The 27,725-nt window shown below is 40.1% G+C and overlaps 2 protein-coding genes and 1 long non-coding RNA gene across 3 annotated transcripts in view; 1 reads left to right on the top strand and 2 right to left on the bottom strand.

Moving 5' to 3' along the window:
* The window catches only part of LOC141954066 (uncharacterized), a 33,673-nt gene extending 25,444 nt beyond the window's left edge, over window positions 1-8,229 (bottom strand). Inside the window, exon 1 of the long non-coding RNA XR_012632078.1 lies at window positions 8,034-8,229. This is a non-coding gene — a long non-coding RNA (uncharacterized LOC141954066). The remainder of the gene's footprint in view (window positions 1-8,033) is intronic.
* A 9,663-nt stretch (window positions 8,230-17,892) lies between these two features.
* Window positions 17,893-24,984, bottom strand: NDUFS6 (NADH:ubiquinone oxidoreductase subunit S6). The gene is made up of 4 exons (XM_074875965.1): window positions 24,806-24,984; window positions 23,951-24,004; window positions 19,865-19,987; window positions 17,893-18,039 (listed from the first exon to the last, which is right to left on the bottom strand). The coding sequence occupies exons 1-4, from the start codon at window positions 24,941-24,943 to the stop codon at window positions 17,974-17,976; spliced, it is 381 nt and encodes a 126-aa protein (XP_074732066.1). The 5' UTR covers window positions 24,944-24,984; the 3' UTR covers window positions 17,893-17,973.
* Window positions 24,985-25,901, top strand: MRPL36 (mitochondrial ribosomal protein L36). The gene is made up of 2 exons (XM_074875979.1): window positions 24,985-25,103; window positions 25,228-25,901. Exon 2 carries the CDS (start codon window positions 25,238-25,240, stop codon window positions 25,535-25,537), a length of 300 nt encoding a protein of 99 aa, XP_074732080.1. The 5' UTR covers window positions 24,985-25,103; window positions 25,228-25,237; the 3' UTR covers window positions 25,538-25,901.
* The last annotated feature ends 1,824 nt before the right edge of the window (window positions 25,902-27,725 follow it).

Here is a 27,725-nt window from a genome sequence, read left to right as displayed (position 1 = left end):
AATAGTAATAATAATTTTGATCCTGTTTCTTCTTCTTGAACACCTAAACTCTTTTGTGAGTAGTTGCCTATGGTACATAGAGTTGGAGCATACAAGATGCATCTGCACAGTAAAGCTCCTTGAGTTTCTCATGGACTACCCAAAAACGGAGTTTACGTGGCCAGATTGGCTGCAAAGAGCACCATCAAGGAGGGGGTTGAGAACAAAGAGGTACAGAACCTTCTTGTGGCCTGGAATGGATCTCTACTCAGGCAGCATCTAACCGTGAACCTTACCTCTCTGCTCATGCTTAAAGAAAGGGACATCCTCCTCTTACTTGCATTCTCTGCCCTAACTTTATGTACTTTATAATATTCTTGGCATTTATCTGCCTTGCCTAAAATGTATGAGAATATGGCTGTTCTGCCCTACTTCCTTTTTTTCCCATCCTGGCTGAAGAGCTGATATTCAAGATTATTCTGTGACTGCCTCCACAGTAACTAAGGAACTGCTTGCCAAGAAAATGAAAGCACCTGTCACACCCATTTTGCTAGAAATAAGAAAATAATCCTCCCCCACTTTAACATTCTGCATCATCGCAATACCACAAACTGGTACTTTCATCTACTCATTAGAGTTTTATTTTTCCCATGGCCTGTTCAGAAGATACATCTTTGGACATGCATGTCTGTAAGAGGCCATAACAATACATTTTATTTCACCTAAACCAAGTAAACTTACATGGGGGGAGTTATCATACAAGTTTAGAACAAATCTTGGTTTCAAAATGCTTTGAGAATAAGAAAATATTGAAAGAAGTCTTTAAGAAGTATTTTACATCTGAGCAAACATGGTTACACTGCATGAAAATCTCAGTAAGAGCTTTTGGTACAAATACACCAATTACAGAACTTGTCAGTGAACAGTCTGGCCCATAAAAGGATTTACACAAGAGGTGGTATTAGGGGCACATAATGAAAAATGAATATAAAGCAACAGCATAAACATGTCAAGAGAGTACCAGAAAGACAAGGCACAAAGCCAGGTTTGGTTAACAATGAACATTAAAGGCAACAACAAGCAGTTCTACAGCTATACCGAAAAAAATCAGAAAGTAAAAGGGTGTTTTGGGTCATTGACACGTAGGAAAAAGCAGCAGCTAGCTGAGAACACAGTTAAGTCTGAAGAAACCACTCTTCCTTTTTTGTGAAGAAGCAAGCAAAGATAAATTGTGACCACACATTTAATGAGACCAGCCTTAATAAGGAGACAGAGATGCAAGTTAGAATAATAGAAAGAACATATTATAAATTCTTTGAAAGGAAATAAGCACGGTCAAGACAGCATGGTCTAAGGAAATTCATCCTAGGAACCGACAAAAAGAGTCTATCTGCATTTACTTTTCAAAAAATAAATAAATAAGAGTACTGAAGGAATTACATTTGAACCTTCCTTACAGTAATCCCTGGAAATATTAAGCAGTATACTTCAATCACATAGAATGAGGTAATTTTAAAAGAGCCACCACACATGAAACAATCCATATAGTTTTGCCAACAGCTCATCATATTAACTTCCTCTCTTAGCAGGCTAATTACCCTACTTCTCCCCCCTTATCTACTAGGCTACGTATCACCGTTAATAAGGCTGCATGCATTATTCCACACAATATGCCTAAAGCAAGCTAAGGAAGGCAGCCATGAGATGGTAACAGATCTCCACACAACCACCATCTTTTTCTTTCCACTTAGTGTACTAACAACCAAGTGACAGATCTGACATTTCTCATCGATTCAACCCACAGTGCCCTCTGAACACATGTGGAGAATTTTAGGATGTTGTCCCAGCTGTGAAAAACATGAAGCCTGCAAGACTAATTCATGCTGTGATGTCACCAGCTTTTTCCAACCCGTTCACGTTTCTGTTGTGAGCTTAAATTTGTTTTTAAAACCCTTTCATCTGAATTCTGTTCTTTCTTAATATTTGCATGTCACGGCCTCTTTGTTAAGCTTGTGTCCTGTCAGTAACCATAACTGCAGAACTGTTTGGGTATCACGGAGTACGTTCAGAGAGCTCAAAGCTTAAGTCAGCTATGGTTGGAACACTCCAAAAATGAGAAACCACCTGTTAACAGACTCCCAGACTGCTGTAAAAGAATTATTCCCTGGATTAACAAATTTGCCAAAAATCTGAAGACATACATTTGCAGTAGAGAATAAGATCTCTCTTTCTCTCTGACAATGTAATTGTTTTTTTGCCAAACACCAAGAATTTTTAAGGAGCAAGCTATTTGTTAATGGCAGAATTATTTTTTTGGCTAATTCATGGCTAGACTTTCTGTTCAAGCTTTCATTATTAAAAGAAATTAGTTAGTATCTTCAAAACAGATGGTAGAAACTTAGAAATGTATAGGCTATAAGAAGACCAGCTTCAAAGACCAGCTATAAGACGACCAGCAAACTCACTGTGTTTTTGTTTTAGTGGGTTTTTTTTTAATTTAAATAGGATGCTTCCTTTAGTATTTTGTGCAGATGGTTTGTGTTTTAAGGGAGAGAAGTACAAGAGGAGAACAGCAGTCTTACAGTCAGGCTTTGGGTCAGATTTGAGAAATGCTGCAGTACCTCCTGCTCTGCCTCCAACAGCTGCCTGGTACTTCTCCCATTCACTGCTCTTAATAGATAGACCACAAAATGCTAATAAATATGTTTCCTTTTGCTTGGCTTATTAAAAAACAAAAGCTAGAAAATAGTTACTTAACATTCGTCACCCTATGTAAGTTTTGCCAGGATTTATTTCCTTTTGTCAGACTTGTATTTAATCTGCTTTGGTCTACGTATAGTTATACCAGAGTCTTACAGAGAGGGACTATTAACTCAGTTTTACATGATCACAGCCCAGGACACCACTACCCTTGAATTTGCCGCTTTTTCTATATCTGCACATAACTGTAATTTACCTAAGAAAGGATTTCTTCTGGGCAAATTCTCTTTACATGAAGTGTTCATTTTGACTGTTCATTTATCTTTTCTGATAATGTAATTTAAAAGATGTATGGAGAATGAATACTATTATCCTTCTAGGCAGTTCTGGGGCATTTTATTTTTAAATAGTTTCCAAGTTCTTCTATTTGTACTTAGTATTGAATGTTTTCTAAAATTTCTTCCATGTACCATGCATATATATTTTCAGTATTACTAAAAAATCAGACAAAAATTTAGACCAAAGTTTGCTGCCTCTGAATTCTTCTGTTTTCCCCAAATACCCACTAGTTCTCATCTTTTCTTCGCTACTTCTTTCCCTATCCCAGTAAGTTCCACCACCTCGAATTCTCCTTTGTTTCTGCTTTATGTCAATTATCAGTGGCTTATGTCAAGACTTAAGTGTTTTTAAGATGGAACAGGTTATAATGAGGTATAGTTTATGTGATTTAAAATACTTTTTCTTTTTTGCTATTGTAAAAAGCCACAGAAGCATACAGAAGATATATAGGAGCCATAGATGTACATAGAAGATGTATATATCTGTAAGTCTTTCATATACCCAGACATGCACACACATTTTTCTTGGCATTTTGTATTCAAAAGTAATAAAGTTAGACAGAAAATATTTCACAGGTGACCTGCTGCCAAGAAGAATTTGAATTATTTTTGGTCATTTTGAGTTATGAGGTCTCAAGATAAAAGAAAAGAACATTAAGAATAAGCCATTAAGTCACTTAACCAAACAGTCCTAAAGGAGTTTACTGCTAAAGTGAACCACATTTCACTGTTCCTCTACCTGCTGTAATGAATGATACATGAAGCACTTCAGATAGTACCATGGGGTTCAGAGTAATGAGCTGACAATGTGACTTTTCTTGGCTTCACTGGCAAGCAACCAAAAAAAAAGTATTAAATCATTGTGGGCTTGTTGGTGGGTTTTCTTCCCCCTCAACTTTTTCCAACTGCCTAATGCACACATACATACGTTTACTTGAATGACATAAGGCTTTTTTCACCCACCCTTCATAATGCAGGAAGTACTGCATCATGTTTGCTTTGTAACTGAGTCAGGATTTACCAACATGGAATGCTATCTTTGTATTTGTAAAAATATTTTACAAATATCCATATAGTGAAATCCTCGTGCAATAAATATGACTCAGTGAAGACAGTACAGAAAGTAAAAAGTAGGGATAAAAAGAAAATAATCTAAGTTTAGACTCTCATACTGGCCAGTTTGGTTTTGTTGCATACGCTTCAGCTCCACTTTTTAAATTATATCAAGTAGTCATAAAGGAAAGGAAGAAAGGACAATTATTCTACACTTTTTTTAACATAAGACCTTACTTGGAAAACTAGGCCAGGATACAGAGGAACTTGGCAATTACAGAATTACAGCACATAAAAATCCCTTGCTCAGCTCCAAGACCAGAAATCATAGTGGTAATATTTCCTATATAACAAAAGATGAACACGTAATCATGTGGATTTGGCTTGACAACAGCCAGTGAGATAAATAGAGCTGAAGACAGACAAAAAGAGAAAGAGGGGGCAGGGGGGGAAGTCGTGGAGGGGGGAGGCAGGTGTGTGTGGTTGGATTCAGAGTCCAGAAAACATCGCTTGTGTTTCTACCTCAGTCATCATTACACTAACTGGAATAATAGCCAAATTGTTAGAATATTTGGCAAGGAACCAAAGCTCTGATGCCTGTGCTCATTACTTGCAAGTTTGCACCCTCAGCCCTTGTGTTACTAAGCACATCCTATACAACAAAGTACTCTTACTGTAAGAAAGCAGCCATATCCATCCTTTTGCTAACATTTTTGCCATCATCCAACCAATTCAGCAGAAATTCATGCACTCAGAAAGAAACCATGCAGGAGGAAAGCAGATGCTAGCTTAAGAGGCTATGACACTCAGTCAGATGCAATATGGTTTAGGATCCCAGCACACACTTCCTTACATTGTTTGTTTTACATTAGATGATCCCTGAATCAGAAAAATCCCCTCCACCAAACTAGACATAGTCTGGAGAATAGAATAATCTATGGATGATTGAGAGTAAAATGAAATAAAACAGGAATTTCATACAATTTATATTATTTATTTTTTTCTTATGTCCACAAATATAATACATAGAAAAGGTTATTTCTTCAGAGGTTGATGTACAGAACCTTAGTTAGTCTACTAACACCAAAACCCATAAAAGCTTCAGACTGAAATATTTCTACACAACATGTATTCCCACACCATTTTCACTTGACTGTGGACGTAGGTTCCCACTTCATTTACCATTAATTTGCTTATGGAGCTCTGTTGCAGGTGAATTAAGAGAAGTCATCATTATAGGGTTAGCTCAAAGGGTTTCATTAATGATCAAACAATGATCAAATGGTAATTAATCAATGATTGAATGAAAATCAAATGGTAATTAAGCAATAATTGAAAGCTAGTGATTTAGACAGTGGTGAAACACTCTACTACTTACTACACTTTTAATAATTAAACTATAGCTAGATATAGATAAATGTCACTAGCATACAGTATACTTTAGGCCTAATGTAAAATATCGCTTACCTCATTATAGATGTCAGATGCCAGGTCAGGGGTGTCTCAGCCTCAAGGAGTCACCCTGAGAGCTGTCCCTGATGATCGCCACCAAGCAGCCTGCTGCCCCATGGGAGAGCTCGGTGGGCTTGCAGGGGCTACGAATTTTTATTGCACTAAGTGACTGACTCGTAGTCAACCTCCACCTTTGGTATATGTGCAGGTGTAGCAGTTTTAGTTTTGTCTAGTCCCAGCTCAGGCTGGCACTGTTAGCTCCTGATAAGAGATGGCCTTGGCTCCTTAGGCCTGGCACAGCCCTCAGGTCGCACAGCAGGGCTGGCTTCAGCCAGGTTTCCTTGTTGGTGACACCCAAACCAACGTGCTGCTTACTCATCCAGAGTGGGGATACCCCTCACAGGCTCCCAGGCATCAGCAAAGGCCGAGGTTATTCCAAATAAATTTGAGAGGTGGCAGGTAAACCATTACATATTACCTGCATACACATCATTGCACAGAATGGCCCAAATGGAGGTAAGCAAGTAGATGGAGACTGTGAAATAGAGAAGTGTAGAAAAGTCATATTTTGTTGTACTAGATTGTAAGATTTATAATATCAGCTTCTTTTCAGCTTCCAAATATATGGATTTTTTCAGGTTATGCAAACATTTTTTTTAAAAAAAGGGTAGTATACAAAATTAATAAATAGAACAAAATGGAATTCCCTAAAATACCAATAAGCTACCTACCAAGAAACTGTCATTGGCTAGTAAGATCATCTGTTTCAGCAACACAAGAATTTGAACATTGAGTAGGAAGGTTTGTTTCCTTTTTGAAAGGAGAAAAAACCCATTTCATAGATTATGACCACACAGATCATCAAAAATCAGGTTATTCATATTTCTGACCTTGGATGAAACACAGGCAATTTCAAGAAAGCAAGTTTGACATGCTTCTTCCTCTTTGACTTGAATGGGTACAGCACAGCAGACCAGGTGTCTTGATTCACAACATTTTATTTCCAGGTATTTTTTCCTGTTCCCACAGCAATACAGTCAGTTACAGAGTTCGTAACAACAAATGGGGAAGCGATTAACTTCACCAAATAAAGTGAGCAACTGTAGCAACCTCAAGAAACCAACCATTTTTTTGTTCATTAAATAAACAGAAGTGTCACTAGAACTGTTGGAAAAACCTTAAAATATGTGGAGAAGGTTCAAAAAACAAAAATCTTAATGGAATGGGACTTTGCTTTTCCCAAAATACTTCTGGTTTGCAGCATATTTTTAAAGTATTCAGATAGAACTTCAGAACTGAAAAGCTCAATCACAAGCTGGAAAATGAGGGGTTTCACATGTGATGAATTAATAAATAAACAAACCCTGGCTTGGGTATTCCTCCCTCCACCACAAACACACACATCCCCATATCTGCAAAGCAAACAATCACAGAAAAAAATTACTATTATTATGAAATTTTTAGCACTTTTCAATCAGTTAAGAACTTTGGATAAGAGCCTGCTTTAAGAGGGAATAGCAGATTATAGTTACAAATAACTACGTAAACTATTGATGCATATGATCATAACAAACCAAATGAAACAAAAGATAAAACCAGTAGAAAATAGGGAACACAGAAAATGTTCTCCATAAATTAATCAAAACTTAAAGAACAGGGGACACAAGGAAAAATGCATATTGTAAAAGATATAAGGCCAGTAAATATTTTGAGTACATTAGGAAAAGTTTTACACTATTATTATATTTCTATCATTAGATGAAATTAGAAATAGCTAGGTGGCAGATTTCAGAAAGTTGCTCCAAATGAGGAAATCCTTGTCAAACAAGGATGTTTCTCATTAGGCAAGGCCTGACACCAAGCAAAACTGTTATCCAGAATTAGAAAGAAATACAAAACCACATCTGGTTATGCAAATATTTGCAGAGGAGTAAAAAAAGACAGAGATAGAACTGCATACAAAGCGATTTGAACCACTCAGCTGCGCACATCTAAGCTCAATGAAATTTCATACAATCAAGTGCAAGGTCACACAGTCAGAAACAGAACTAGCATACAGAACAAATCTATAGCATAGGAACTGCTAGGATCTAAAGGGCATAGCGGACAACCAAGTCTGCGTAAACTTCCAGCACTACGTTATCCAAGAAGGTGAACGTGTTCCCTTGTATACGAAGGGGATTCCCTCCCCAATACTTACTTTCTGCATGCAGCAGCAATGTGCTTAATGCTAAGTTATTACGTTCACTGTAGCTAATCATATTTTAATGGTGTTGAAAAATTGCTGAGTGCTGAGTCACAAAAAAAAAAATAAAAACTCATTCTGTGCATCTTAGCAAAAGAAAGGTTATAGGATAAGGTATATGAAAGCCTTCATGAAGGTAAAATAACAGACACTAATCATTCTTTTAATGGAGCAGGAAACAATAAGAATGAGCAGCAAGATGCTGCCATCAACAGAATCTTTAAATATTACTGTATTAGCTTTCTTACAGTTTTCTGAAGGCTTACCTGTGTTCCAAGAGGTTAGATCTGTCAATATCAGTGACAGGGAAAGCTCTTCAGCCAATTGTTTTCAATGTTATCCAGTCCTGCAAATGTAAAGGTTTTTACTGGGAGTATATGCCTAACATCCTTTCCATTTACTGTTGGAATAGAACATATTTCACCATTGTTCAATACAAGTATCATCTGTTTTCCAATCACAGGACATTATTTATTAAATATTTTCTCTCCTTTTAATACGTCTAGTATTTTTATCTCTTTAATGTAGACCACTATCAAGGATTATTGTTTGGGGTTTTTTATTGTTTGTTTCTTGGTTTGGTGTTTGGGGGGGGGTGCGTGTGTGTGTGTGTTAAATATACCTTAAAAACCCTTCCAATTGCTCTTAGCATTAAAAAAAGATAGATGTTTTACTGCTATGTACAGGGTCCCCTAATATTGTGTTAGGCTCCCCCAAAATGTCTCAGTATAATGACTTCTAATCTATGCTAATTGGCAGAAACATCAGACATTTCATGATTAAACAGTAAAAGCTTTATTCCATGGCTGTTCTTGAGGAAGATGCTGTTATCCAACACAGGACATGCTGAATGCTAGCTACTTCATCAAAGCCATGAAAAACCTGAGAAGCCACTGTAATCCAGAGTGGCATTGAAGAGGGTAAGCAAAGCTTAGAAAAGTATAAGCCTCTTCATTCCAGAATCTGGTATAGTATCGAGAGCACCACAAAAGCAATATTGACAAAAATAAAATTACAGTAACCTTTGGGAGCTGGGACTTAAGTTTGAATGGAAACAATCCTTTTTCATTTTCATCCCAAGAAATAGTGCAGATTTCACATATATTCTCTTAACTGAGAAAGTAAGAACAGATATGAAGTCCTCTAGTTGTCCTAAAGCACTGACTTTTTAATTTTAGTTTGTCTGCCTTTGTTAGGCCCTGAGCAGATGATAACAATTCCTCATGATAAACATCAGGATTTAAGGTTTGATCTTTTTCCACATTTCTACAAAGCCAGAGACTCTTTTGCAACAGCAGAGTTCAAGTCCCCATCACTCAGACTGCTAGAGTATTTTTGTGGGAAAACAAAGTTCAAGTCCTTTCTGTGCCTTATTCAGAACAAGGTCTGGAGGACATTTTTGACAGCACCACTGTTCAGTGGAACCAGTGTCTCTGGCCTGATACATGTTTCATTTCTACAGACTGAGAATGGACCAGAGCAATGATCTAATTACCTTTGTAACACAGTCCATAACGGTTTCCAGATTCCAGCCTTGTTTCAATTAATACACATTTTACAAAATATGAACCTTAAAAACAGAGTCATGAATGCTGCAGAATCTACTGCAGTCCTTGGTAAATCACACTGTGAAGTCCCATTTCCCCTGGTCTGAATCTGCTTGTCCATAGCTTCCAGCCACTAGATCTTACCCTTTTTAGCCAGACTAAAGATCCATTATCATGGTTTTGTTCCCTGCATTTGTACTGGTAGACCTTGATCAAGTCATGCCTTAACCTCATTTATGAGGAAGAGCAAAGATGAAGCTTTCACTACACAACACATTTTCTACTCTTGTAATTAGTGCCATGGCTTTTTCTGAACTTTGTCTAATTTAGCCATACTAATTAATGAACTACAGACCCCAAACTGGACACAGTATTCAAGTAACAAATGCACTCATGTGAAATTCAGAAAGATATGCCTACTCAATGCACCCCTATTTATTCCCCAAAAGTTCAATAAAGTTATTTAAGATACAGAATTGAACTGGAAATTCATAGTGATACGATGATTAACAAACTCCCCCAGACAAATGTAATAGTCAATGTTTTCTGTTACGTGAAGTTATTAAGGCTGCTACTCACACAGGATAAATCACCACTCAGGCTGTTACAGTTACCACTTCACAGAATTTTTGCAATAAATATGGACAGCATTTTATTTTTCCTGTACAATTCATTGCACTGAAACACATTCAGCTTTGTGTCAACTTTGGTTGGGTAAGCAGCAGCAAAGAGTATCACTGCTGAATCTTCTTCCTTACTTAACAATGCTTCATCCTTTCAATCCTCAGCAAATCATCTGTAGCTATTATGTGGGGTTTTTAGGACATTGATAAGAAGCTAAGTGCCATAGGGTTGAGAAAGGATGCCATCAAGAATCCAAGAGGAATGCATCCTTTCAGCAATGAGTCTCATTTTACACTGACATTTTCACACCTAAGAATTAGCTACCCTTTAATACATGTAAAACATGTGAAGTGTTGCTGGTTGATCACACAAGACTTTCATTTCTGAATAAAAATATGGACTACTAAGTCTAATCTTTACTGAAATCAGAGGATATTACATTAACTTTTAGCTTTATCAACCACTACTTCTAATTTCATCAAAAATACATCATGCTAGCTTGACATGGTCTGGTTTTCCTATAATTCATGTTGATTGGCACTAATTATACAACACTTCTTTAATTCATTATTAATTAGGTCCCTTATTATTTTGCCCAGAAGTGATGTCAAGCTGACAGACATGTAATTATCCAGGTCATGCCTTTTACCCTCTTTGACTGTTGGCACGTTAGCCATTTTTGTGCTCTTTCTCCAGTATTTCAAAGCTTATCAAAAAACAACATTAATGATAGAGGAAGTTCATTGGACAGCCCTGTTGAAACTAATTATCTGGCCATGCCAATTTAACAATGTCTAAATTTAGCACCTACTAAAGAGCAACCCCTTGAGTGCCTATTACTAGAAATTATTTCATTGACTTCCCATTATACAATTACATAATATAACACACACCTTTTAGTTTTTCTATCTTTTTACATTGCTTAACAATTTCACCACATTCCTCTCACATTAGACGAATACATCTGTTAAGACTCTGTCCCATTCTAAAGTAATTCAGTGCTTCTTATCAACCTTAGTTATGCTTGCTATCAGTCTTGTTTCTCTTCTATTTTCTTCAGCCTTTTACAATATACGTATTATTTAATTTTATAGCTCTACTAGCTGTCCTCTGAACATGAGGATAAGTTTTTAATCCATGTGACCTCCTTTAGTCCTGGATCTAAGCCAACAAGTAAAATTTCCATATAGCACACCCAACTATTTTTTTTTAAACTTTATTAACCTGATTAAATACTTCCAAAAGAACCAGCTCATTATTATTTTCTGACTTTTACAAATATCTGTGATTTTGCCTTTAAAACAGTCAAACCACCTCTTCCCTACCATTCAGGATTTTGTAGACCTCTATCATAACCCTAAACAGACTGAGAGTCCCAGACTGCTCAATCTCCTTATTTCTACAGAAACCTTTATCTTGTTTGCCCTTCTCTAAGCTTTTTCCCATTCTAATTTTTTTTTTTTTTTTAAATAGGGGGACCAGAACTGTGCAGAAAATACAAGGTGTGGGTAAAAAATTAGCATAACTGTTTTCTGCTTCACACTATTCTTTTCACAATAATTCCTTATATAGACTTAATTTTGTGACTGCTACTGAGCTTTAAGCTGATTTTTTTTTTTAATGGAAATGTGATAAGTCAAAATCTCACTCCTGTGTAATTCAGCTCAGATAATAGTTGATAATAGCTCAGATTCATAATTTTTGTATGTGAAACTAAGCTCACATGCAACACTTAACATTTATCTACATCACATTTCAGTTGCTGGGGGGGGGGTGGGGATGAGTGTTGCCCAGTCAGTCTAAAAAGTTCCTTTGGCAATTCTTCAGAATAACTTTCTCTTTACTATCTCAAATAACCTGATAAGGAAGATTTGCCATTTCACTTTCCAGCCCCCTTTCCCAGGCCTTCTACAAATAAGTTGAACAGTGTTTTACTGGCACAGCTTTCTTGTATGCAAACAAATCACAGTCATTTATGGCTATGCTACCAGTAGCTGTTGCTGTGATTCAGGAACCAGGCCTGCAAGGCCACTTCTCAACCACAGGACTCTGAAACCTTCACAGATTCCAAAACCCTCACCCCAAATCATTGCAAGATCCAGCTGTACCTTAGTCCCATTCTTTCTCCTGACCCTATGCTTCTCCTTTGCTTTTCTTAAAGGAAGGTCATTGTGGAGCATAAGCCAAGTGAAATAAACCCAAGTACATGTTCTGGCTTGACATCCAGTGTTCATAACTAGAGATCACAACTGAGGACTACATTGCAACACACATGTGTACAGATAATGTCAGTAATCCTTTTGCCAAGGGCTGCTAGAAATAAAACCCGACAGCTCAAATACCTCATTGTTCCTTTCCAAAAACCCAGGCAACCCATCCTCCTCAAGTATAAACTTGAACTCCCATCCAGAAATCTAGGAAACTCAGTTACTAAATCTGAAAATATCAGATTTCACCACATCCAATTCATAGGCACTGAGTCCAAGTATTTTAAACCTCCAGAAACATACCTGTGTAGAAGGAACAAGAATCAAAATAAACGCAAGAAAGTTTACAAATCAATAAATCAGCAATATTAGGTAAGAATCTTCTCCCATGTATCGATAGGCAATAGCCTCATTCCTGATGCTCATGGTTATGAGTGACTAGTAGACAGTACATTCTAACATTAGCCCCTGTATCCCCCCTCTGCATGTCATTCAGCTTGTTTTTCAGAGTTGGCACAAACTGAACTTGGAGCAGGTCCAGTTCTCACTCTAGATGTGCTGCTCCTGTGAGCATTCTTCAGGAGGCCACAGCTGATGGGATTTATAGCTCTGGAGCCAATCAAGAGGGCAGCTGCTACAATCTCTGCCAACACCAGCCCTTACAATGCTTCATTTCAAACCTGTCCACATCCTTTCCCCTCACAAAGGGACCTCACCTGTTGGGGACAACAGTGGAATCCTTGCCACATGGAATATGTTTATGGAACAAAACCTTTTTCCTTCTGACAATCTTTCACTTTCAGTGTCCAACTTCCCTTACACTCCAGGCATTCCAAGTTACAATTAGGTCGGGCAGATACCACTCTTCAATCACATTGTACTTCCAGCGTGCCTTCATTACACAACAGGGATAATAGCATTCCATTACCTTAAAATTTTAAATTGAAAGTAACTTTATATTAACCAAGATGTCTATCCTTAGCACCTGCCTGATATGCTTTCCATAGTCATTCATATGCTGCCCAAGTTATTTTTCTTTACAGCCTCACTATCCATGTGAAGCACTCAAAAACAGGAGAGTTTATGCAGTATTTTACCAGGTTGCTATATTATAAAGTCTCTTAGATCTTTCTCCTATGTTTGTAATTAGTCCAAAATAAAGAGATCTCATTTTAATCATTAATGACCATAGTGAAAGCAGTCTAGATTTCGTGATCCACACAACATTAAGAGAAAGCCTAGCCAAATGCCTGCCTACTTACATCACTTTAATTTATGCCTTAGACCAAGTGACAGTTGCAGAAGGAACAGGCTTTCAAGTTAGGCACTCTTATTGAAGCAGGAGATAAGCATTCCAGGCTGTTCCAGAGAGACAAATTTATCATAAGATAACCATTGCTTTTGTCAAAGACCTAGTCCTTAACAAAGGGATTCGGTGGAAGGGATGCAAGAGAAACATGGAAGAGGACAAGAATTAAAACAGGAAGAAAGTTAAAAAATGTAAAGGAATGCTGAACGTTAACAAAAGGTGGGAAAATACCTACAAAACTGCAGCTAGTTTTACAGATTCCATAATGTTTGAGTATATTTTCATTTCATGACTGGACCCACCCTGCTTACACTGCTTAGGGATAAGAACTTTTTGCTTGCATTCTAGCTCTCACTACAATGACATCTCCACTAGAAAGTGCTGTTGATAGCATTTGTCTGGCATCCAGCTGCCAGGACATCAGTAAAAATGTGTGCACAGCAGGCTGACAGGGAGGACTTCCTAAAGCAGGATGTTGTATCAGCAGAAGATGTATGGATAAGTGCAGTTATGCATATTCTCACAGCATTTGTATCACACTAAGGGAAACTAACAGCCCCTTTAAAATAAGTGAGGTGCTTTAAGGCAATGTTCCCAGTGCTCCATCACATCATTTCCACATTGCACAGATTACATTCCTGCTTCCTCCATTGCATTTCCATAATCTGTTCTTCCACATGGCAATTTCTGCTTTGTCAGCTTAATTTTTGACACCTGAATGCTGAGGATTTTGGACGGTGAAATCAGCATCGAGTGACTGGATGGCAATGCAAACCTGGAATAATCAATAATGACTGCATAACTTTCAGGTGCAGAAAAATAAGTTACAGTAACTGTCAGTTAAATTCACTGTCTCTCAAAGATATCAGAGCTGCACAAGCTGCTTTGTGTATGGAAAAATGGATAATCATCATGTTCCACTTGCAACCCCCCCACTGCAATCAGTCAGTAGAAAATTATTTGGGATTTGGAAAGCCTGAAGTGAAAGCTGTCACTACTTGGGCATGCGAGGTCTTCAACATATAGCTTGCTGCACAGGGCACTGGGCAATGCCCAACAAAAATAAGAGCATGTGAAAGAGTCATTATTCACATCAGAGTGACATTTACAGCAATGATACATATCATGTTTTTAATTCTCCTTTTTTTTCTCTACTATGTTGCCTCTGATTATGAAAACTGAAACTGCTATTCTTCCCTAATTACACAAGTCCCAGCTGACCTCTGGAAAGGGAGATGCATGTTAATTTGCACCATGAATTTTATGACAAGGTGAATGGAGGGTCATTTTTCCCTGATCAATCTATTCCATTGGCAAGACTGAGTTGTCAGATGTGCTCCTCAAGGACTGCAGACTTTAAATTTGGATGACGTATTGAGACCACCACAAAAAGATTGAATTGCCTCTCAAAACGTAGACCAATAGCAAGGAACACACCAAAGAAAGCCAACAATGTGGATATTACAGAACCAAACATTTCTATTGCTATTACAATACGCTGTATTTTATCTGATACTCGCAATAGTATTAAATAAAAAGTGCAAGGATCATTGGCAGCTCAGAGAGTAAGTATAGGGATACTATTTGCTGATTTGGAGAAGCCTGTTACAAGAGCAACTTCCAGAGCACTATCAGATGCCATGTGACTGAAAAGTTTTTAAAAAGGTGCACCTGCCTATTATGCCATAGTCATAGTAGTGCTTTGTGCTCTTGTGAACAAGCAGGACTTGCCTTGTAAATTTATTTTTGTTACTTTTTAATTAGAGGACAGAGAGCTACCAAGTAATGTGGGGAAAAGGCTGGATGGTCCTTATTTTGGAAGTTTAAATACACAGTGATTTTCACCAAGAAAAGCTTAATATATGTGTCAGTAAAGGGAAAAGAGCCTATCTGCTTTTAACAGGTAAAGGCAAGATGCAGGTGTTAAGGCAAGCCTCACATCAATGTAGGCTACTTCATATTTCCATAGAGATAAACTATGGTTTGTACTCTGGTAATCGGAGTAAGAGACTACAGTTCCAGCCTGGAATGAATTATCTACAAAGAACAGAACAGTGACTGATAGAATTTAAGTCTGAAAGTTTTATTCCATATTGCTCTCTAGTCTGAATTTGTTGCCTGAAAACTGTAATGCTGATTTGGTACTTACATGTTTTAGTCTGTCCTCGCTTTGATACTGATGTGTTTTAGTCTGTCCTCATAGATCCATTTTCACTTGTATCTGCTTATAACCACCACATTGAAAGTTTCTGCTTTCCCTCTCTTCTTTTTCCTGCAGATCAAGGTTGGCGTTTCCACAGGTACATGGATGGTGTGGGTTAAAGTGCAAGACTTCATATAAACAGCCATTCCCAACTAGATATATAAACTTAGCACACAGGAAACGTTAAGGAGCAAAGTCTGAAGTTTTCCTATGAAGATCACCAGAGCGAAGCAGAGACCTTCTTTGTTTCACTGGTGTCAACAGCTTCACATATCACAAGTACTTTAGGGAGAATATCCAAGAACAGCATTCCAGAGTTGAGACCAGTGGGATGGGATTTGTCTGGGTCCTCAATAGCTGCTGTGCCAATTTAAACACTGTTAATTTATTATGAGCAGCAGTGATCCAAGCAGATGTATTATTCATAAGAAAATCAAAGGCCCAAGGAAGAGGACCGCATACAATTACTTCTTTGCAGCATCAGAGAACTGTGCCAGCCAAGATGATCTACAAACTGGAAGAATCAGACTACAAAGCAACCAGATTTATGCTTAAAGACAGACACTGCAAGTTCAATTATTTTTAGAGCATGAGATGGACTTACAGAAGACCATTTATAATACCATATTTATGTTCAGTTGACGGATCATTTGCATAAGGTCAGATAGGCTGAATGCAAGTTACTGGGTTTTATGAAAGATCCTTTGCCATCTTTGTACATGCTCAGGTGCTACTCAAAACGCAACATATGTTAAGTCTTCTTGAACTTGGCCACTGCCCTCTCTAACACTACAAAACTACAAGCATCGTAACAGCCATCTAGCCTCAGTTAGACCCTGGGCTTATAAAAAAGTCAGTGCTCAGTAACCTACACTGAATTTACAATGCATAACTCTAATATTAAAGTTCCTAAATCTAGGTCATTACAAAGAATGAATTGAAGGCCACTCAGATGATCACTGAAACCAGCAGCAATGAAAAGGAGAAAAAGAGATGGAAGGAAAAAGAAGGGGAAGAGACAGAAAGGGAGGTTAAGCTCTTACAGGTGGAATGAATGAAAAAAGAGGAGGGGTGTACACGCATGTGAGTAATTGCAGTATAGCCTCTAAATACACAACTTCTACAGACAGAATAGTTCAGGCCTTGCTTTAAGCCTGACTCTGTTGGTTCAACTTCATCTATAAATTGACACAAGCAAGTTAAGCAATTGTGCGCCCACATGATTTGGTTCAATTTGATATCTCCACATCAATTTAACTAAAGTGATATAAAGAGCAGGTTTAGAATCATGCCCAAGTAAACTTTGGCCAAGCAGCAACTACCACCTGGGACCATGTTCCATCCCCAGCATTTAAAAGAAAAAGTCACTTACTGACAACAGATTAAAATGCTCTCTGAAGCAAAGACCAAAGCTCAGACCCTTCCTCTCCAGACAGAAACCCGGATTGAGAGTCATGCTTATGTGATGGAATGCTACATAAGTGAAATTAAGCAAGGCAGATGATGTCCTACAACCAGCCTCACACAGCCTAGGTGGTGTCACAGATAGGTGAATGCTCTCATTGTCAGATTATCTGTGTTAAAGGAGCAGAACCTGCTACCCGCAATGGAGCAATCCCTACTTTGAGTCTAATCAGATTCAGTTCCTGAAGAGATTTCAACGGTGTGAATTCCAAGCAGAATCAGATATTTACATCTCTGATCCTCTCAACTGGAGAACAAATGCTTATGTCCTCACCTTTCACGTGTGCCAGCTTAGGTAGTTCTCCAGCTCACACTGATTACCATTCTAAGGCACTGGCTGTTTCTTTTAAACAAGTAGCAAGTGTAGCTACTTAATTCAGGGATGACAATCTTGCTTTCAGGAGTAAGCGTTGTAATGCTGAGTATCATGGTATCTTTGTGCTTCCATTTGTGAATCTAGCTACAGATACTAGCCCACGAGCAAATTAAGTGTCAAAGAATGTCAAAAGACAAACATCAATAAACATTTACATCCAATTCAGTGTTGAAAAGAATACAAATCTACCCAGTACAAACCAAATCTATGCTGCAGCCGAACACCACTTCCAAGCGTGCGAGAAGTCTGCCAAACAAGGCAAGACATTTGTTCCATGAAAACCAAATTAAGTACAGATATTGTAATACCATTCAGCTCTCAAATACTTGACAAGCTGGGTTTTAAAAAGGTACAGACTGAACTTTCCACAGTTAAGATAAACACAAACACTAATCTTGGGTTTCTAAATATATTGTTTATTTATAGTTAAACGTTAACATCTGAACAGACATCTGCAAGCACACAGGAATGATCTTTCAGTGATGTTTCTGTTTAAACTGAAGTCCACAGTAGCCACATGTTCCGGTCTTTGTATCTTTGTCCTGCAAAAATATAAAAATACAACAGCTGCTAGTTTCACTTTACAAAACTTCTAGAAATTACAAATTTTCTCTTATTTATATGTGCCATCTTAAAACAGATGTTTCAATAGCTGAAGTACAGAGTTTAATCTTATTTGACACACTGGAAGTAAGAATGATGATATGAGGTTCATGCTTGATTTCTGTATCCTATGGAGCTTCCCTTCTGCCAGCCTTTTAATTAGCAGGCCTAATCTCAACAATATAATTTTGAAGTCAAGCCAAGTGATATCTCTTCAGCAATAAAGGATCCTCTTACTGAACTGGACATCTTAAGTCAGTTCAGTTAGAACTGTTTCAATGTTCTGAAAAGATCATTTCATAATTATTCTAACACAGAATAGGATTTCACATTCCCAAGTTATATCTAGAAAGGAATTTTGGCCAGTAATGTAAACCAACAGTTAGTTACAGGAAGGAGGAAATTTCAGTAGGATTCCAGGAAAAATTCTGAAAGAAAACATTTTAGAGAAAAGTAGCAGTTACTACTGTATAAAATTTTATTCTTATCTCCAAAAGAAACATTTAAGTTTGTTTTAAATTTAGCAGTGTGACTGCCAACCACTGCTGTAGTCCTCCTTAACATGGCAAAAGACAAGACAGTTAGATAAACACTAAAGGATCTTCTGTTATTTAGCAACATGACTATTTGCAGACATGAAGTGAAGTAAACTCATGGTTCCCCTTCCTTAATACAGGATTAGAAGTGAAAATTCCAGACTACTCTCCAGCCCTGAAAGCTTGAATTTCAATTGTTAGGGCTAGGGGAAACAAGCTGGTCTAATACCATTCTCTCTTTGTAGACATTAGAACGAACGGACGTCTTGTAATTTGATAACACAAAAAGATCTCAAAATTCACAAAACCAAAAGCATTCCTCAAGAAGACACAGGTCAAACAAATCAACATAAGAGCAAGAAGTTAACTGAAGACTGAAGAACACAAGCTTCCCAAGTCTTATGAATTAAAACTTCCAAGCATTTGACTTTAAATAATGTAAAACGGATCATTATAAAGCGCTTACTTTGTTCAAAATAGAAATGCTTGTGATTACAGTTAGGAGTTGCAACAACACTGACACTAAAGGACACCAGCTCTCCCCCACCATTCTTTTGGGTATTAAGCAAACGTCAAAGTTGAATTGAGCAAGGAAAGATTTTAAGACATGCGCAGTCAGGGTCTGCTTGAGAACAGTACCTAAACAGCAGGTCATCGTTGATTCCACCAAGGCCATATGACAGTACTACTCTAGAATACGAATACACTGGAAACTATCACTACTGTCAGGGTAAACACACTGATCCTCCGATCATGATGGAAACTTTTAACCTTCAGAACTACCAAGATTCCCAAAGACTGAAAGAGTTTTGTTGTGTCTTTTTTCTTTAATTAAATGTACAGGATTCAAAATAAATTGCACAATCCTAAGAATATTGCAAATGTATCCTCAATCTACACTGTAGCATTTAAACAATTAGAGTAATTTTTAAAAACACAGCTATCATATCATTTTTTGCTCATATTATTTCATAGTTAATTTATTTTTTTTAAAAAAAAAGGATTGTCCCACCAAACAATCAAGAGCAAGAAATGCCTGGTAACCTCAAATGGAAACCCTCTAGCTCTTCTGAGTAGAAGTCTTAATTTTATATTAGATAACAAATAAAATTAACACCTCAGGTGGTAAATCCTTTGACTTTGTTAAACTAACATGCCAAAAAGTAAATGATCTTACAAACAAGAACTGGCAGGCAAAACATGCTATACACAGATCAAAAGATATTACCAAGTTTATGTATACTTTAGGATGTCCCAAAGCTCCACCACCGCCATCACATGATATCACTCTGCTTTCAACTTCACTCACAGGCTGCTCTGCTATCAAATCAATCGCAAAATTCTTGTTCACCTGTAAGAGAAAAAAAGAAAGCTTTCAGATACCTCCCCCACTGAAACAGAAAGCAATTGCTATTTACCACCTCCCCAAGCAGTTCCACTACAGTCATCTTGAGAAGTTCCTGCAAGTTTCCTCCCACCTCCTCCACCAATTCTTAGGCTGTGCTATAAGCCAGATCAGTGAACTAAGAATGTTAAACTCTGCAGAAGTAATCCCCTTCCCCTGATACACAGGCCACATCAGTGCTCAGGTTTACAACATGACCTTAAGCAGATTCAGCAGAGGTGAGCAGGAACAAGCAGCCAAGAAGAGAAGATATTTAACTGACGCTGCCTCTGTATTGTGCTTTAGTGACTACATGATAAAATTGCAAAAGACTCACTGCTGATAAACTCAAAAATAATGGTGGGACAAGTAAGGTCAGGAGTGAGATAAAACAACTGCTGGTACTTTAGAGCCTCTCACCATGCACCTTATTCTATTGCTGCACAAGAACCTCAGGAAAACATGAACGTGGTGCATAACAACAGTCAGAAAGGCAAATTGTTCAGCATTAGGAAAAAAAACCCTCTAAATGTCACTACGCCACTCTGTAAATCTATCTTATACACACTTCCTGAATATGCACATCACTGACCAAGTAGGGCTTTTTCCTAGAGCATGTCTACGTGGCCTGGCAAATGTATCCACCTCCGGACAGGCCTGTGACACAGCAACTTGTGCCTCAGCAGGACCTACAGCACCCAGCCACAGTGCTTCCCTCCCTCATCCACACCAGCCTCTTCCAACACGGTCTGAGCCAGTGCCAGGCGGACAACCAACCCAACCCCTCAGGTAAACATGCTCCAGGAGGGGCCAGCTTTTTCAAAGGCAATGTTATACATGCAAGAATACAAAATAATATGCACGCCTGAAGATCCAAAGAAGGCACTGCAGACAGAGCAGTAGATAAGGTTCATAAATGTACTGGTATTTGAATGCAGATGAGATTCTTAGGAAAAAGATAGCTAAGTGTCCATTAAATGGATCCCTAAGAACTACAACGGTATTTTTATATAATTTTAGTACACAGCAACTTTGGGTTTTTCACCAACCCTCCAATTCAGTCTCACCAAAATTTGCATTTTTGGTACAGCAGTGGAAAATTCAAGTTTTGCCAACAACCAGATTTGCTTTACTTAAAGAAGATGATAGCTAAGTAAAGTTAACGAAAAATAAACTTTCGGTATTGAAGCAAATTGGCAACATCAAGAATCTCACTGCCTGGGGCCTGTCCGCAAGTCTCATGTAATCTCTGCCAGGCTGCAAGGATTTTTACTGCTGCTTTTAATAACGCTCAAAATTGTGCGTCCTTCATTTCATGCTAAAGAAGGAGGGATACACCACCATGATGCACCTCTGCTTCAAGATCAGAAGCAGAACTCCACTCTTCCCAACGTTTCTTAACCACAAAGATATTTGTGGGGACAGGGGGAAAGCAAGAACCTCTCATCTACCATACAGCTACGACTTGTCTGTGGTTCAGCCAAACAAGAGTCTAGGAATTTGCAGGGAAAACATGCCAGAAAACAAAGAGATGAAGAAAAACTGTGAGAGAAAAAAAAAGAAGTGGTTTCAGTTACATCGTGTCCCTTCAATTAAAGCACAGCGGTAGTTAGCAGGAAGGGGCTGTTTCCCTCAGCGCATCCAAATGCTCCTTGCCAAATGTATAATTCAGTGAGCAATTTTTTTCCTGGCCGTAGTGTCAGTTTGATAATCCCATTGCTGTTTCTCTCCACCTACTCGCCTGTACCAGTACATGGTCTGGGAAGCCGAGAGATAAAATCAAACTTGGAATTGACCCAGGTCCAAAGATCCAGAGAGAAGGCAGGAGGTTATACTTAAACTGGACCAGCTCTGAAGTCAGTTCTCCTCACAGCTTCCACTGCTGCACCAGCCTAACAGAAAGGGCAGAGCCAAAGCAGGAACAGTGGTGTTGAACTAGGTCCTGTGGTACAATGGCAGGATGACCCTAGTCGGACCACGAGGGATGCAGTTTGACAGTTGCCATGCTCAATTTTCTCACATCTACTTGTTTTAGACCCTTGCCAGAGATCACTAATCCCCTGGTTCTGTACATCCAGCACAGAGAACAATGATTTTAGCTAAAACACATGGATTTCACTAACAATTAGGCTGGCAGAACCAAGGGGGACAACAGCCACATACTCTGGGCCATGCCCCCAGGCCTAGCCGTCGCCCAGAGAGGCCATGTGCAGCACGCAGTCGTGGGCCCAGACATCCTCACTGAGGGCACCTGCGTTCAGAGGCTGCATCCCCAGACAAGAAAGCTGCCGACACTGGACTGGGCCGGTCACAAGCCAGACTCAACCACCCAGAGCGTACCGAAGATGAAGAGAAGAAGCAACCAAGGAAGTACAGTCACCAACTTTGCGGGCTAGCTTTAGCTTCAGAAACAAGACGACATTCAGACTACACACACAGCTGTGAAATGCTAATACTAGTAGCTGAAACACACTGGGGAATAATGGCAAAGCCCCTAGAGAGAGATCCTGTTAATAACTACAGATGAAGATTGCTTTAGTATTTAACATGTAAATTTTGTTCCAATTCCACAATTAAAACCTAGCATTAAACCTTGCTCAGACTTAAAGCTTGTCTTTTGCTGGAGAAGGAAGAACCAAACTGAAAACGCTGGGTGTTTGTCACCACAGAGTCTGAAATCAGCTGCTGGCAAAGGCATATCAGAGGGACCAGTGCCCTGTGGAGAATTAGGCTTAAGGAGCATTTCCTACAAAGTTTCAGAAGTAGCACAAAAACAGGCATTGCATTTGGGAGGGACCTATTTTGCTACTATTCTCCCAGAAGTAAACTACTTCAGCATTTTAAGTGACATTTTCATTTAACTATTTCCCATGTGAAATCCCCAATTTTGACACACAAACAGGAGTTAAATTGTAGCCCTGATACAATGAGGTAAACTCAATACAAAAACTCAGACATCAGCATAAATTGGTTCAGGTTAATTTAGGAAAGGAACAATTATAGTCAACTACATTAAAAATCTACCACACCTTATATTTAATGCCTCTACTACACATACACGTTTATAGCATTAACACTAAGGCACTAATAGGACGCTCGGGCATTGACGAATACAATTTATCTGAAACAACCTGTTTCTCTCCCAAAGGCCAGCAGATCCCTCGTGGAGCTGTGCTGCTCGATCACTAGAAAAAGCTTGGTGTTAAAAGACTTAAAATTTCACGTACCCACTCTACTGATAAGCAGCAGCAACAGGCCCACAAGATAATTCACAGTAGCACATTTGGCTAATGGTGGTGTTACTAGACTCTGCCTTTGAGGCTTCATTATTTCAGACTACTCTAAATTTTATTTGTTACTTCATTGTTTCAGCAAATGCTTCCCAGGCTCTGGAAATGGCCTCATTAAAAACTCAGTTTGGGTAAAAATCAAGATTTTAACTATGCAGAAGCAAAATAAGCTTCAAAACACACATTTAAACAGATATATAGACGCAAACTCAGGAGAGCATTTAATGATGGGATTTTTCTGAAGGCAAATGGCACTAAAAACATGCTTCAAAGTTTCTTGAAACACACGCTTAGCACAACAAGTGGTACAAGTTTAAGATGCTCAAATGTCTACAACTTCCACAGCATAGATGTAAGGACTTAACAGGTGTAGGACAAGTCTTGAATTTTACAAATTTGCCAAAAGTAGGGAGGTACGCAGAAGCTTCTATAAGCTGTCTTAAAAGAATAATTTTCACTCTAGTGAAAACAACACTGAAACCCAAAATCAAAAAAAAAATTTGGTTTTGGAAGGATTTCTTTTGGTTGGTTGGTTTGTTCATTGTTTTTTTAATGACAATCAAGTTGCGGACATGAATATCAGTATGAAAAACCCCCACAAACCACCCCCTCTTCCATAAGTAAAAGTAGAATGAGTTACCTCCTTTTGTCGTCCGGCAAACCTAATTCTTCTGTAATCCTTTTCTTCATATACCTAAAGTACAAAATAAACTTGATCTTGTTTAAAAAGCAATGACCATAAACAAAGAACACAAAGGCTTACAGCACTGTCAAAACTAAATAGTTTAAATCTTTTCCTCAGTTTCAAGTATTACCATCATCTTACATGTATGTACTGCACTGAAAAAGTAGTTTCCATTTCTCTCACACAGGAAAATAAATTTTAGGTTGGAAAGTGGAAAAGGAGGTGTGGGGTTAAAGCCAGTAAACAGAAGCCTCAGCTCTGACTATAGAGGCAAACATAAGATGTATTACTTATAATGCCATTCTTTGATCCCACACTGCCATCTGGAAGGGGAACTAAACTAAAAAAATCAAGTTTCATATTTATTTACGTTCGAGTTAAGTAACCACAGGGAGAATCTTCCTGCCTTTGCTCCACCAGCCGTGTCTCTTCCACGTCTCCAGAGGCCTCCCTGGTTCGCACGCTCAGTTTTTGCACTAAGGCACAGACAAAAGGGAGGCACTAACACCAGGGTACCTTCCTACCGGCTAACTCTTCAGCGGTGCCAAATGTCGGATCGAGACCACAACGCTTGGTGACGGCGAATGACCGTGTTCCTAATTAACAGCCGTCTTTCCGAAGCCGCGCGTACCTTTTGCCTACGTGCCGCTCAAGAACACTAATTCCCCCAGCGCGCACTGGATGAAGAAGCGCACCAGCGGGCTGCCCCGCCAGGAGACGCGGCCCGGACGCGCCCGCCCTCCCCGGGCAGCGGAGGGGCAGCACCGACCCCCAGGCCGCCCTCCTCTTGTCGGGGCCCCGCGCGCTCACCTGCCCCGTGTGCGTCACAAGCTCGCCGGTATCGGCGGCCCGTACCCCGTAGGGCCGGGCAGCAGCCACAGCCGCCGCCACCACCGGCCGGCTCAGCAGCGGCAGCAGGCGGCGGAAGGTCGCGCAGGGCGCCGCCATCTTGAGGCGGCCACGTGACCCCCGGTGGGGTGGGCGGGCGGGCGCAGGCGCAGCCTCTGCCCCGCCCCTCGCTGGCTGCCGCCCGCTTCCGGCGGGCCGCGGGGGCGCGCATGCGCGGAGCCGGCCGAGTTGGGGTCTGAGGGGAGCGGCGGCGGGACCGGTCAGTGTCCGGTACCTTCCAATAGGGGCTGGGGGCAGGCGGTGGGCGGGAGGAGGGGAGTGGGTCGAGGTGAGGGGAGTGGGGCAGCGGGGCGGGTGTACTCACCGGAACGCTGTCCCGGCAGGGCGCGGAGCATGCTGTCCTTCCTGGCCAGGGTCGCTGCCGGGCCGCTCCGCTCGCTGGGCCACTCGCCCTTCTGTTCCCTGGCCGCGCCGGTGCGCCGGGCCCTGCCGCTGTGGTGCGAGGCGGCCGCCCCCCGTGCCCTGCTGGCCGTCCCGCCGCCGCCCGGGCTGCCGCTGCCGCCGCTCCTGGCGGGGCTGAAGACGAAGACCTCGCTGAAGAGGCGCTGCAAGGACTGCTTCATCGTCCGGCGGCGCGGCCGGCTCTACGTCTACTGCAAGACCAACCCTCGGCACAAGCAGCGGAAGCTGTAGCCCCGCGGCCCGCGGGGCCCTCCCGGCGGGGAGAGCGTTAACGCGGTGCCGGGCCTCGAGTCCCGCGGTCGGGCTGCCCCGCGGCTTCCGAGCGCTGCCCGCTGGGCACGCAGGTCGCGGAACGGCGTGGGTAGCGGGGTTTCGTCTTCACGCGAAGGTAGAGCCGGGCAGGGTTCCTCACGGCCCTGGCCGCAGCTGCAGGCCGTGGGAGCTGAGAGCCGGAATGGCCAGCCGCGGATTTCAGGACCTCTTGTCATCTCGTCCGTGAAGCCTTACTTGGAATCGCCTTGCTCTTCAGTTAGCAAGGGCAAAGCTGAATCATCGGAGATGCATTTGTGTTTAATTAAAGCAAAATGAAAATAAACGCTGGTGATTGTGCGTTATTGCCACATACAATGAATCTTTCTTAAAAAAACCCCCAAACCTAGGTGTTGAAAACTGCGATAACAGAACCAAGAGTTTCAAACTCAGGTGGGCTTCTAAGTGGCAAATAATACTAAATATGATACATTGAAAGCTAACATTCTAGCTTTTGACTCGACTCATTGGTGAGGTAGAAATGTCTTTTGACTGTTGAGTTGCAGCAGATGTAATCCCATGTAGCTTCTGTAATGCCAGTGTAAATAACCCTTGCTGCTTATCATTGCGGCTCTTGAGGGGAGATACTGGTATTTTAATTAGTATAAAGTAATCAACCCTTTTTTTAACATTTTAGTGCCTAAAATCATCATTCAATGATATATTGACCCTTCACAGTATATTTGGAAGTATTCTTAGCGTCATCTGCCTTCAGATGGGTCCTTTCTGATGTTTCACAGTTTCCCAAACCTTAACCCAAATAACAAGGCACTACCTAGGAATCATTGTCTTTTGGGTGAAGTTTGTAAACCATTTTGTGTAGGTGCCTACAGCGAAGGAGATAAAAATAGTAATTTCAGATTCCAGTTAATTTACCTAAGTTTCTGGAGAGCTTTAGGCTCACTCATGTAAATCATGAGGCTTTAGAATTACCCTTTTTTTTCTTTATACAACTTTTCCTGTGTCCTGTAGAACAACTCTGTCTTAACAGAGGTGTGGGGAGAATGGCAGTAACACCTCAGAGGTCACATAGCCAAGCACACTGTTGGATGCAAACTTTAATGGACTGGTACCCATGGATTACAATTAGACTGCCAAAATTGCTACAAGCTCCAGAGGTGTTCCTCATGCTTCTGAATATGGCTGTGTTTGAGGCAGGAGTGTTTGGTCTTCCTGTGAAATGCAGGTTCTCAACAGAAAGTACCAAACTAAACTTTTGGACAACTATCAAGTTACTGCTGCAGGTTTGCCAGAGTACTGTAAGTGTCCCCAGCTTGGAAGAGGCAAAATTGATTGAACAAGATGAGGTTGCTGTGATGTTGGGTAGTATGATGACTTGAAGAACTTTTCTGCCCAGTTATAAGCCCACAACTTTAAAATTGCAGTAACTTTTATAACTACATCCCTTTTTTACTAGGTGTTTGGTGGACAGTGAGAAGTTAAGACTGGAAGGCTGTGGCCAAGCAACCTAGAGGCAATAGTTACTGACTGGTTCCCGTGTGTTGGGCAGTTTGTCTTTTCACTCATCTATCTCATCACCAGGAATGTGGGTTTGGAGAGAGGAGCAGCTGAGTTAACATGCACATCTATTTTAGGGGGATATCAAGTTCATGGCAATGAAGGGGAAGAGACATGGCTAGCTTCATCTAACTAGAGAGACTACTTCAAAATGTAAAAACCTCCTCAAAACCAAAGAACATTGTAGTGGAAATCTTGCTGTACTTCAGAAGGTTTAGTTGAAATGTAGGGACTCACAAATAAGAATTTCTACTTTCTAAATATCTGTAGCTTCTAAATATCTGTGCATGTAAATGAAACATAAGCAGAGAAATTTCTTGGAAAAGTTTTACACCTTTAACCCACTTTGCCAGTTAAGCAGCCTAAGCAACTGGAGATTTTAAAAGCTTTAGTTGTCAGATTAGGATTAATGGTACACATTTCTAGGTGTGTTTTCTTCCAGCAGAAGACAAGGCCTGTGTGCTGTGAACCCCTGTGATACCTTGTGAGCGTAGCTATTAGTACACCTTTAAGGTAAACACTGTATGTATGTCCAGAAAACCCTGTGATTTCCAGGCCTTCCCACTTTCCTGGAGGATGATGAGGACTGTGC

Source organism: Strix uralensis, chromosome 1 (assembly GCF_047716275.1).
Source record: "Strix uralensis isolate ZFMK-TIS-50842 chromosome 1, bStrUra1, whole genome shotgun sequence".
Taxonomy (NCBI): domain Eukaryota; kingdom Metazoa; phylum Chordata; class Aves; order Strigiformes; family Strigidae; genus Strix; species Strix uralensis.
This window is presented reverse-complemented; position numbering and strand designations above follow the sequence as displayed.

Coding starts and splice junctions, on each gene's coding strand:
- NDUFS6 (XM_074875965.1), bottom strand. CDS start 24,943: ATGGCGGCGCCCTGCGCGACCTTCCGCCGCCTGCTGCCGCTGCTGAGC. Junction 19,988..23,950: donor TTGCCGGACGACAAAAGGAG/GTAACTCATTCT, acceptor TTTCTCTTACAG/GTGAACAAGAATTTTGCGAT. Junction 18,040..19,864: donor CTAAAGTATACATAAACTTG/GTAATATCTTTT, acceptor ATATTTTTGCAG/GACAAAGATACAAAGACCGG.
- MRPL36 (XM_074875979.1), top strand. CDS start 25,238: ATGCTGTCCTTCCTGGCCAGGGTCGCTGCCGGGCCGCTCCGCTCGCTG.